Below are 12,983 nucleotides of genomic sequence, written 5' to 3'. Positions count from 1 at the left end.
TGTTAAACCTCCTTCCGTTTGTTTGTGACTTCTCCAGCACCTTGGCTCTGAGAAAGGGCCAAATGAGTGCTCTTCTTCAGAATGAGGTATGCTGGACAAGGTGGCTAGGAGAACGTTTGCATCGCAACCACAGTTTGCCACAACAGCTTCTTAAGCAGCTATTCTTTAGTGTTGACCTTGAATGGCCTCGGCCCTTTCTCCACCTCCATCATCCAGCCCAGACACTGAGGTCCAGCTCTGAGGGCCCTCTGGCGGTTCCCTCACTACAATATGTGAAGCTACAGGGAATCAGGCAGAGGGCCTCCCATCAGAAGTCAGATAAACAACTATTTGACTTTTAGAAGACTTCTAGAAGACATCCCCTGTTCAGGGAAGTTTTTCATGGTTGATGTTCTATTGTGTTTTTAATATTTTGTTGGAAGCCGCCCAAAGTGGCTGAGGCAACCCAGTCAGATGGGCTGCATATGAATAACAAAATCACTATTACTGTAGACAGCTTTCCTAACTGCAACAGCAATCAGAGGTGGTGGTGCAAGTATTCTCTTGGCCACAACACCTGGAATGCCAGGTTCTGAGAAGAAATGTACTACTGGCTTTTCCTCAGAGGGTCCCAAATGAGGCAGGAAGGGGAGGCAGGTGGTTAGACAGCAGTGTCTGCTCACCACTACCTGGGCCCAGCAGTTTGCAAACTGCTGAAGAGAATCCCTCAGCCAGTGCCTGACATGAATGACCTCTGGCACCGGACCTGTATGTAAAGAATATATGGTCTTGTTTAAGACAAACTTAGTATCTTCCATGATACAGGGGCTTTGAAAGGGGATCAATACCAACAATTGGTGTCTGACAAAGCAGCAAACATAGCTCTCCCCCCAACTAATGGCGCTGAGCTGTTTTGAAAATATGGCCGATTTGTGAAAGAAAGCCAACTGCTGGTGACTTAGCACCTGATTTGTGGTGATGAATGATCCCTCTCTCTGCCGCAGGGAGAATCAGTGTCAGAGCCTGAAGTAGAACTGCAGGGTTCCTGATTTCACAATCTGCAACTCAGGCTGTATCTTGGAAGTGCCACGGAGAGAGCGCGAAAAGGAAGTAATTTAATCTGGCAACCATATGCAGACTGTAAATAGTCCGCCTGACCTGTCCCTGTCCCATCAATAACTGCAGGGGGGAAAAAGAGAGAAAGATAGGCCCCAGAGTTTCAGCTCTGAAGCGAGCTGAGCTGTACCTGCTGATAACCTGGGTCGGGTTCTTGGAGTCTGCATCTCTTGTCGGGCGTGAGGCAGCATGTGATAACGCTTCGCTTCATTCACTAGATCCCGGCAGGCCTCTGAAGACTTTATCAACTCCTCATTGTCAACAACGTTTAGCAGATAACTGGGATGGATGAAGGGTAGGCGGACCACTGCCAGCAACTCAGGAGCATACTGCAAAAGCAAATGTAACAACTACTTTACACAACTGGGTTGTCAAGGACTCTTCGCTGCCTTTCCCCCTCCTGTTTGGGACAAGGTGACATTCAAACTGACCCCACCTTCAACTTTTGTAAAATGCATTTTCCGTGGCTCCCTCTTCTCAAAAGGCAATTCGGAGTCAGTTGAAGACAACACTCCCCCCCCCCCAACGAATCTTTCTACCTCTCTGCTTCACTACCATCAAAGCCTTTTTAGGTCTCACAGTGGAAAAATAATCTTCAAAAGATAGCAGCTCTTGTTCTACACTCCTGCACACATATATTTCAAACTAAAAACGGATGGTGAATTTATGCTGAATTTATACCCCTTACACAGAGGAGACCTGCTGTAATCTTTCCAGTTTCCTCCGTTAACCTTGAAATTTAAGACCGGCTGCTTGGTTTCAAACAAATAGCTATTCTAGTGGCATTTTAAATGTCAAAAAAGTTTATGTTTATAGAAAGTCTAAGGTGAATGGTTGAATGATGACATCGGTTTTGATAAAGCATGGGTTTTTGTTCACTGGCAAAACAAATATGTTCTTCCAGGTTTCGCTAGAAGTCAAACTCCAGGAGCTAATAATCAAATGCAGATGGCATATCTCCATCTTTCTGCATAAATAAAATAAACTTTATAGTGCAAAGGACATTTAAATGGCTGAAAACATCCATCACCAGCCAAGGCTTAACAGAAAGCAAAAGCACAACAGAGAGAAAATTGCACGTTATAAAATGAAGAATTCATGGAATGATTTATTTTTCTAACTGTTCATTCTCCTAAATATCACATACTGCCTCAGAGCAAAATGCGCACAGCATTTGGTGAATGTGCTGGCAGACAGAGCACAGGAAGAAAAAGCAGATTGGGACAAAAGAGGAAAGATGATTAAGAACAGTCAAGGATGTCGCTAGGACAATGCCCTGATGCACTGGAAACAGACATTTCTTTAAGGACCCCAGAGCTGCCAAACGAGCACCTGTGATCTTTAGGCAACTGGGAACATTCGGTATAATTCATAACTCCTTCCTTAGATAATTGTTCACCCTTAGAGAGAGGTTGACTTTAATGGAGAAAGGATGATAATGACTGAGAGTTGAAGAAGCTGAAAGATTTGTGAGGAGTGCAAATTAGTACCACACCTAATGCCCCAAACATGCATAATTCCAGTTTTCTAGACAGTGATTTAAAAATTGGATTCATAAGAAGTGTTCTGCAAATATGTGGTTAGTAGCTGCCGCCACCATTGATCAAGTAATTCCAAAAATAATTTGAATTCCCTCCCCGCAATAGGACATTAACCTCTCCATTTCCAGAGCTCCAATGGTCTGATTACAAACTATATTACTACAAGTAATAATTGGCTCAGTGAGACAGAAAGAAGATAGTTGGATACCTTTTTTAAAAAACAACAACACCCAAATAAATCCTGTTTAACAAACTGGCTGAGATGGAAATAAGAAGGGATTTAAAATGCTGCTTCTCAGGTTTTGCACCAAGCTAACACCCAAGTACTGAAACCTCTGAAAACCCACTTATTTAATTATTTGCCTATCTAACTAATAACACAAAAATGATCCATAGGACAGAATAGTGTCTCACCTGCCATCTTGCCACTGTAGCTGGAAAAACCTGCTGGGATTCAGATTTTAAAATCCCTTTTCAGAAGCAGGAAATGTTGCAGCACAAGGAGCAAAATAAGGACCCGATTCTGCATGGAGTTACTTCCTAAATGTACACAGTAAAGGTAAAGATACCCCTGCCTGTACGGGCCAGTCGTGTCCGACTCTAGGGTTGTGCGCCCATCTCACTTAAGAGGCCGGGGGCCAGCGCTGTCCACAGACACTTCTGGGTCACGTGGCCAGCGTGACAAGTTGCATCTGGCGAGCCAGCACAGCACATGGAAACGCCGTTTACCTTCCCGCTAGTTATCTACTTGCACCCGGGGGTGCTTTCAAACTGCTAGGTTGGCAGGTGCTGGGACCGAGCAGCAGGAGCGCACCCCGTAGTTCCCTGATTTGTAGGGCTCCAGAGACAGCATCTTTAAATCGTCTCACTACAACCTCTTCCAGGCTAATGGAACAAAGCCATCTTTCAATGACTGTTGCTGAAAGCCCACAAAGGATGTTCTCTGTCTCTTCTTCCAGTGTTAAAACAATATAGCCACATACTGCCTGGGATAAACTCTGGCAACAACTGCTGAAGCAATCAAGAAAAGAGCTCACCCAACTTTGTTTAATTAGATTAGTGAGGAAAATTCATCCTGTTTCTCTCCCTTTGTGTGAGCTTGTGCCTCATTGCGAAAATAATGATAATAATAACAATAATTAGAACATGTTGTTCTGTTTCAGTGTTACTTGTTTGAAGCTAATGTCATATGACTCTGATCTCCCTTGCTCCTGCGCAGTTTCTAGCAGTGATTGATCAATCTCTTAAAAACAAACAAACAAACAAACAAACAAACAAACACAAAGGTGTTTTAGAATATATAATCTCACTGCCCCTGAAAGAGGACAAAGACTTCTCTCATATATATATATATTATGTGTGGCATTGTGTGTTTTCTCCTTTCGGCTAGCTCTTTTAACCAATAAGGTTGAGGACAAATTTCATTTGGCTTTACTGATTTAAATACATTCATACGAAGAAGGCATTCCATAGCTTATTTCTCTCCATTCCTGACCTATGATTGCTTTTTTAGGGCTCAGCTGGCTTCAGTGGCTAGGAACCAGCTCTTGATGGTTAGGCAGCTATGAACCCTATTGGACCAAAATGACTTCATAATCTGCTAACTTCCAGATTGAATAATTATGATGTGTTCTATGTGGGGCTGGCCCTTTAAAACAGATTACTGGCTAGGGTTTCCCTTTAGTCCTCATATAACCTGTTTTAAAACAGCTGAGATGTGTACTTTAAGGACCCATCTTATTTCTGTGATTGTTGTATTAAATTGTTTCTAGCATTGTGTTTTAATTGTAACCCGCCACAGGACCTTAGGATGAAGGGTGGGTAAATACTACTACTACTACTAGTACTATTACTACCTACGTTTTGTTAGCTATGTATTAAATATCTTGTTAGCATAATTATTCTTACTGAAACCTGGAGTAAGCACTGTTTAGCATTTCAGCCTCCTTGCCATCTGCCACAACTTTACCATCACTCTCTTCTGTTCTTTCCTACGAGAGCTTAGTTTAACATGCTTTTCTTTACTTCCCTCTTCGTCTTCTTCTTTTTTTAAAAATATATTTTATTGAAAGTTTTCAGTGAGAAAAGAAAGGGAAAGAAAAGAACGGGAAAATCAAAACAACCAAACTGAAACCGTGATACAATTTTCAAAAGAGGATTTTGTAATATTCCAAAGAGCCTCCATCTTATGGATGCATTTTTATGTACTTAAGAAATCAACATGTTTAATTCTATATTTCACTGGTTATCTATATGCAGGTTGAGACTGGGTGTTTAGGGACCTGCAAACAATTAGGTCGTGGGCTACACAAAAATTAGGCTTCAGCTTCTTCAAAGTTCATACTAAAGTTCAGATAGGGCCTTGTTTCGAGGAATCAAACCAATTAATAATAATAATAATAATAATAATAATAATAATAATAATAATAATGCCCATCTGGCTGGGGTTCTTTGAAACAAAGAAGAAATGCTATTTCATGAGTACTAGCAGGTAAAGTTTCAATGAGCTCCATGTAAACCAATGCAGAAGCAATCTAATTAATGACATCAAATACCTTTTTAAAATCATTCTAAGATTATTTTTCTTTGCATTTCATAGCTCCTTTAGGCTACAGATCAGTAAGCAGTTAAGCATTCTTGAATCAGCATGACTTCAAAAACAACAATCATGTGCCAAATTGTATCTTCAATGTAGATTTTGTTCTTGGCAACAAGCCTAATGAGCTATGTTTACAATGGGATACTATACTCATTTTTGCAGTGGAATAGAAAACCGAGACATGGGCGTTTTCTCATGACCACCTCAAGGTGCTATGACTGACTGGGAGATATGAGCACAAATAGTCTTCCAAATAGCATGCAATCTAACCATCAGCTGGATTGGGCAACTTTTGTCCCTTTTTTGTGCAACTCTTCTAGCCATCCAACTCCCTAATGCAGAGATTCCCAAACTGTGGTCCACTGTGTGTCAGTGGATTTGTGACTGAAGAGATTCATATTGATTTGCATTGTATTTTTATTGCTTCTTTTATTTCTTATATTGTACTTTATTGTATTGTAATCTGAATTCTATGGAATTCCAATTGTAATAAAGGTAACTTGCACCTTATACAGGGGTTACTTTACTTTTTGCATCTTCAAATTTCCTATGGCTTAATATTACACTGGAAAGCTATTAAACTTTTTGACACTTTTGGCAGTTAATACCCTGAAAGGTCAAACTAATGTTTCCCTATTGTCTTAAATATCATCTCCCTCTCTCTTTTCTTTTCTACAGCTGCTATTATTCCATGCAAAAATGACCTTTGCTGCTGCGGGACTAAGCAAACATTAAGTAGCAGTCAAAAAAGCAGAAGCTAAATTGCATAAAAATTTACATTTTTATGTTTTACGTGACTACTGGTTCAGTTGTTTAGGCATTATACAAGGAGGCAGTTAACAAAAATTAAACTATGCTAGGGATACGGATAATCATAGAGATAAAGAAAACAAAAATACTATACACTTAAAAGATTACTCTGACCATTCCTATGGAATTCAAGTCCGTCCAAAACATTTGAAAACTGAAAACTCGATATGGAAGCCTCAATACAGAAAACTGAATACGGAAAACTCAAACTGGAAGCCACCTCGGAAATTTGACTTCTGAGGCACGTTCGAAAACGGAAGCATTTACTTCCGGGTTTAGGTCGTTCGCGTTCCGAAATGTTAGTCAACGGAGACGTTCGAAAACTGAGGTAGCACTGTATGTAGATGCTGGCCCTAATCCCTGTTTGTACTGCTGAACAGAGAGAGCTTTTCAACAGAAGCTGTATATTATCTAGATAACTTTCCCTAAGACTTTCTTCCCTGGTTTGAAATGGATAAATTAATAGGACATGAAGAAATGAAGCCACCTAGGTATACCTGGCTCTGGCGCCAGCTGTTGATTTCAACACCAACTCAGTAAGCCCTGCCCATAGATGCCACCTGTTTCAAATAAACCTTTCCATATGATTGTGTGTTAGGGAAGGACCAAGTAAAACATCTGTTCTCTATTTATACACTCATCCTCAACTTTATTTACTATTTATTGGCCTCCAGAATGGTTTCTCAAAATCGAGAGATTATCTCACACCAACTTCGGTGGTATCACAGTTTGAAGCGATATAACACAATGAGATGAATAGCTGGCATCAAGTCATGTTTGCCTCACCTGGGCTTAAGGAGACATCACTGAAAAGAGTTGTGCGTATAAATCTTAGGCATAACTGCCACATCCTGTTCAAATGAAGCTATAAGATGGCTTGTTAGTAGCAGCACAGATGACTAAATACAGCATTTATATGGAAGGAGCTGCTTTCCTGCTATTCTGCTCTCCAGGCTCTGCCTATGGCAGCACATTCATTTATATTTCTGGTACTAACTTGATGGGGAAAGGATTTTATTTTTGCATTATTATCATTAATACAAAAAAGAAGGGTTCATTCACTACGCTGTGGAGGATATCATCATCATCATCCCCCCTCCCAACTTTTCTCTGATGAAAATAGGGATGTCCTATATGAATAATAATAATAATAATAATAATAATAATAATAATAATAATAATAATAATAATACTTATTTGGCAATTACTTGTAGCCGAGTAAGATTGTCTTCCATAAACACAGTTTTAACAATGAGTCCGTAAGTGACTGTGGAGGCCAATTCTGGATCCACACGTTCTTCCACAGTGCATAGCTGTCAACTTTTCCCTTTTCTTGTGAGGAATCCTATTCGGAATAAGGGAATTTCCCTTTAAAAAAAGGGACAGCTATGCCACAGTGGGGACATTGATTTCCGGGCGGGAGCTGATTTCAGTGTGGGTTTGCCAAGCATGCTTTCCTCCTAGCACATTTCTCCCTTGCGTCCTGAGTTCGAGTGTCTTCAAAGCCCATGACATAATAATAATGCACCCATCTGACTGGGCTGCCCCCGCCACTCTGGGCAGCTTTTTAAACATTAAAAACTTCCCTATACAGGACTGTCTTCTAAAGGCTTTATCTCATTGGCTCGGGGGTCACATAACTCTATACTCTCCAATGTTTTTCCAATGAAAATAGAGATGTCCTAGGCAAAAGTGGGACATTCTGGGGTCAAATCAGAAACCAGGGCAGCTTCTGTAAATCCGGGAGAAGTCCCTGGAAAATAGGGATGCTTGGAAGGTCTGCATCGTTGGTTTAAAAAAAGAAGGAAGACCGAAACTTATTTTCCTTCTAAGCACGCAATGCACAAATTAATTTCCATACCCTGAAATTAAGCACAACGTTATTGCTTCTGAAAAGATGAAGCAGAGAGCTAGGCCAAAGCTATCTGCATAGATAAGGTATCAGGCCTGCACTGCTTTGACCTACTGAGCTGATAAAAAAAAATCTTGATTTTGCTGCCTACCTCGGAAAAGGTAAAGACGGCCGTTTGTCACGCACCTGGCAGGTCACACTGCGTAGCTGCCGCAGTGCTGAATTTAGTGAATCACAAGCTAGGCAGGCCTGCTGTTGGTTAAATGTCTTCTGAAGGGCACCACACAATGGCAACGGTAATTTTGCAAGCACCCAGGGGAATGCATGAGGGCAACGTTGCAATCATCTTATATTTTTTTTAAAAAAGAACTTGTCTGGATTAGCTGGGGTGAGGGTACAATGGGTGAAAAAATAGATAGGCCAAATTCATTATGTGTTGTGAATGGAACTGGGTAAGGAATGAGTCTAGAGTAGGTGAAAGGGAAATCATAAAGTGGTTGAAGAGAAGGCCATTATTGCCTTCTCCACTTCCTGTGGCTACTCCATCAACTGGACCGAACCTTCCTTTCTTCCACAGCAGGCTATTTACGAAACAAACACACCTTACTAAAAAGTGGGGGGGAGGGAGGTAGTTCAAGAATTGTCTTCTTCGTTATCATTTTTTAAAGCATTATGGTGCTGATTAGAATTCTTACCTGCCGTTTACTCAAAGTTCTATAAGCAGGTGACATAAAATACAAAATAAATATAATAGATATACAATAAATATAAACAACTCCACAGTAGACTACTTGGCAGGACTCAAAAAAGCAAAGGGCAAGTGGTTAGGGTTAAAACAACTTTCCACCCCACCATTTTTTTCTCTTTTGTTGTGTATTTGCGATCTCAGAATTGAAGAAACAGGTGAGCAGAAGTAGAATGTTTGTGATGGAGAGAGCAAGTTGTTCTGGGAGAAGGGGAATAACAGCACGGGGGGGGGGGGGTTAGCTAAGAGAAACCCTGCCCTCCTTTTTTTCCTGAAGGCACCCACCAAACCAAATATTTAGACTGCTGCCTCTTTGAGGGTATAGGTGTAAAATGACAATTAACCTACCCTGGGATAATCCAGGTTGTAAATAAAAGAAAATATCCCACCTCACCCCCCGCAAACAACAGAAAATGACTTGGGAACAAGGTTTTGGATATGTTGATATGGCAACATACAGGATAACCTTGCTTCTATTTCTCTCATTAATATAAAATAGAAGCCCGTGTTTGGGGGGCAGTTGGGAAAATAAAATAAATGACTAAAAACAAAATGAAATTGTCTAATTTTCAAGCACAGCATCTACTCTGTGGCCATGTACTCACTTTTCAAAATTAGGGTTAATTAACTCTCACAATTATTTTCAGAGTGGAGAGAACCCTCAAAAGACATAGGCCAGAATCCAGAAAACAGGTACACTTAAGATGATTTATTTTAGGGGATTAAATAGCCTCTCTCTGTTGGATGATGTTCCACACTCAGCAATTAAGGCAGCAATCCTGCCCAAATTATCTGTGGAATTAATTGGCTTCCAGTTATAAGTCACAAATATGCAAATGAATTCTGTATTCATCATGAGAAACTTTAGAAACACTGAATTGTATTTAACTAAGTCATCAGAGGATTTGGCTAGCTTAAGTCTATTGATTTCAGTGGGACTTCTTCAAGTTGGTTGGATACAACCCATTATATCCATATGTAGTTGCGGTGGTGGAAATATGGAACTAATTTTTGTAAGTTACCACTGTATTCCTCTATAAAAAAATCAAATATGATTTTTTTAGCATGACATGTCTATTTTATACTTTTTGTAAAGCTGTGCCACACACACACACTTTTGCAAAATATGCAGGTTGTGAAATAAATTTACCATTGCGGATGTGAAAAATACATTATTTTCTAGCAACAAAGTATCCCTATCAATTTCTACGCATCTGCTTCTGGAGACAAGTCTTCTGAATATTCAGTAGGTCTGAGATTATCCATTCCCCCCCCCCCCATCTCAGATCTGTAATGATCGGAGGAGAAAAGCACAAACGTTTCTGTTGTGCATCTAAATTACTGGAGAAAAGATGTTGCCTGTATGTAGAACTGTACAGTGGTGCCTCGCAAGACGAAAAGAATCTGTTCTGTGATTCTCTTCGTCTAGCGGTTTTTTTCGTCTTGCGAAGCAAGCCCATTGAAGGATTAGCGGATTAGCGCTATTAGCGGCTTTTAGAGGCTTATCTGCTGATCGGATCAGCTGATAAGCGGCTTAGCGGCTTAGAAAAAGGGGGGGGGGAACAACCAGTAGGAACGCGCAAGACATTGTCGTCTTGCGAAGCAAGCCCATAGGAAATTCGTCTAGCGAAGCACCTCCAAAACTGAAAACTCTTTCGTCTAGCGAGTTTTCCGTCTTGCGAGGCATTTGTCTTGCGGGGCACCACTGTATGTGGTTGGTGGTGATGATTGGGTGGGGGGCAACGGGAAGGAGAATTGTATGCATCAGGAAATGACTCCTAGACTGAAGTCCCATCTTTTCTTTTTAACTCCAACTCGCATGGTGCAATTTACTGCTGGCTCGTTCCTGACAACTTGAGAACAACTTATGAAATCATGATTACAGCAATTCTTATAGGAGCTACATAAATATGACAAACGTGGAGACAGTTTATGTTCCCATAATCCGTGGAAGTAGCTTTTCCATGAGTGTAGCTGGCATAAAAATGAGTCAACCATACAGGCTGATTAATTTGGATCCCAACAATGGGTGTGATACTCCACTAGGTTGGGGTGCCAAAGAAGAGACATATGAGTGACCCCAACCCACATGGTCAGAGCACTTAAGCATCATCCCAGCTGCAGAGGAGGAATTTATAGAAAAGCAGTGCCTGACAATCTGGTCCTTTCAAAAGACCATCAAATTCTTCTCATGTGAACTGACGTAATAAAAACATGTCTCCCAGAGTGGAAGGATACTGAAGGAATGATAACGGAAGAGGAAGAAAGGAAAGCAGTACAAGAAACATAAACAAAGGAAGAGAGTTTAAAAGCTCCCTGCTTACTTAATTTATTAAGTGCCGCTGCTAAGGATTGGGGAACATTTAGACAAGAATTACAGCTGTTTACAATAGAAAGCCTGGTTAAGGACATGTCAGATATACAAAAAATAGCAACATCCTTCAGCCCTGTGAGGACAGACACTTATCCATGCTTTCATTAACCTGAACACTAAGGAGGTGGGTAGGTGAAACCAAGTACAAAGCTCTATTCCTTAAACTTTAGATAGTTCATCCCTGTTCAGATGGTCTTTGTACACATTTGTTTCTCTAGATGTGCAAATGTGATCATGTCTACTGATAACATCCTCCCAAACCCAGTCTCCATGCACTGCACATCATATCAGCACAGTAGGTTACAAGAATACACTCCAGCTTTATAACTGCAATCTTGAAAATGGAAGGCACAGACTGCACAGGTGTGATTAGGGTTTGGGATGTTATTCCAGACCCTACTCCCACTCCCCACATATACAAACATTTGTTGTACTGCCTGGATGTCATCAAAGTGAGACAACGAAGTAGAGATAGAAGAAACTTAAATGTTCTTTCAAGAGCTTACTGGAAAGCAGCTTGTCAAGATGTTTTAGGTTATTATTATTATTTTCTAGAACTAAGGTCTGTTTTGAGCTTGAATAAGTTGTAACTATGGGACTGGCTCTTCTAGATAGAAAGAAACCTGCAACTAATTAGAAACATCAGTTTTCCTCCTTGGTATCTGCTCTTGGGAACAGAGCATTTTAGAGCTAGCTATCTGACCAAACTCTTGGTAGTTTCCTTAAAAAATGCCTTTATTGATCTGTGTTTCCAAGAGATGCCTATTACAGCATTGGATGGTCACTACAACAAGCCCCATACGCAGACAGACTTTGTATTTGTGGTCAACCTCAGGTGGAAGACATCATTCATTAACTGTTAGCTCCTTTATATAGAGACCCAAGAGATTGTTTTCTGAAACCTTTGGTCACACAAGCAAGCAGGGACACCCCAGTAAAAATGGTTGAGTTTCTTTTGAGTGAAAATAATAGCTTCATAACACACCAAGTGGCCCTCTATGCACTGGCTGCAAAAAACAAAACAAAACATAGAAATCAAGCTGGATTTTAGTTTGTTGGTGTCTCTGTTAACTTCTCTCTTTTACCTGAAGAAGTGTGCATGCACACAAAAGCTCATACCAATAACAAACAAACTTAAGGTGCTACTGGAAGGAATTTTTTAATTTTGTTTCGACTACAGCAGACCAACACGGCTACCTACCTGTAACTTCTCTCTTTTACATCATGGATGTTGGCAAATTGGATTTGCCTTGTTGGTCTCTCCATGTGTTGGGTGCTGGTGGCAGAGCGAGCAATGACAGTTTCACCCTTGTGCCTCACGGGGCTGGGGCCAATGCTCCTTCCTTTCAACACAGCAATGTATAACTATATCGCAATGTTGAAAAGCCTCGGCCCAGTATACCTGAAGGAGCGACTCCACCCCCATCGTTCAGCCTGGACACTGAGGTCCAGCTCTGAGGGCCTTCTGGTGGTTCCCTCGCTGCGAGAAGTGAGGTTACAGGGAACCAGGCAGAGGGCCTTCTCGGTAGTGGCGCCCGCCCTGTGGAGCGCCCTCCCATCAGATGTCAAGGAGATAAACAACTATCCAACTTTTAGAAGACATATGAAGGCAGCCCTGTTTAGGGAAGTTTTATTCTGTTTTTAATGTTCTGTTGAAAGCCGCCCAGAGTGGCTGGGGAAACCCATCCAAATGGGTGGGGTATTATTATTATATATTATATAATTATATAATTATATAATTATATAATTATATTATTATATTATATTATATATAATATAATATATACTATATTATTATTATTATTATTATTATTATTATTATTATTATTATTATTACTATATTGCCCAGCCCTAATTATGGCTTGCAGCCATTGATAAACTTATCCCACATGAAAGTGGTTCAATGTTTTGTGCACAAAATGGGGAAAGAGGGAAGTTTTCTGGAAGATAGCTGCCTTGAGAATCAG

At 40.6% G+C, this 12,983-nt stretch overlaps 1 protein-coding gene across 2 annotated transcripts in view; it reads right to left on the bottom strand.

Annotated features, from left to right (window-relative positions):
• Window positions 1-12,983, bottom strand: part of KLHL29 (kelch like family member 29) — a 424,682-nt gene that overhangs the window by 43,891 nt on the left and 367,808 nt on the right. For both annotated transcript variants that reach the window (XM_083495560.1, XM_083495561.1), the window contains exon 9: window positions 1,226-1,424. In XM_083495560.1, the coding sequence (XP_083351686.1) occupies window positions 1,226-1,424 (199 nt within the window). The remainder of the gene's footprint in view (window positions 1-1,225; window positions 1,425-12,983) is intronic.

This window comes from Podarcis liolepis (genome assembly GCF_965112155.1).
Source record: "Podarcis liolepis genome assembly, chromosome: 3".
NCBI classification, from domain to species: Eukaryota; Metazoa; Chordata; class Lepidosauria; order Squamata; family Lacertidae; genus Podarcis; species Podarcis liolepis.
This window is presented reverse-complemented; position numbering and strand designations above follow the sequence as displayed.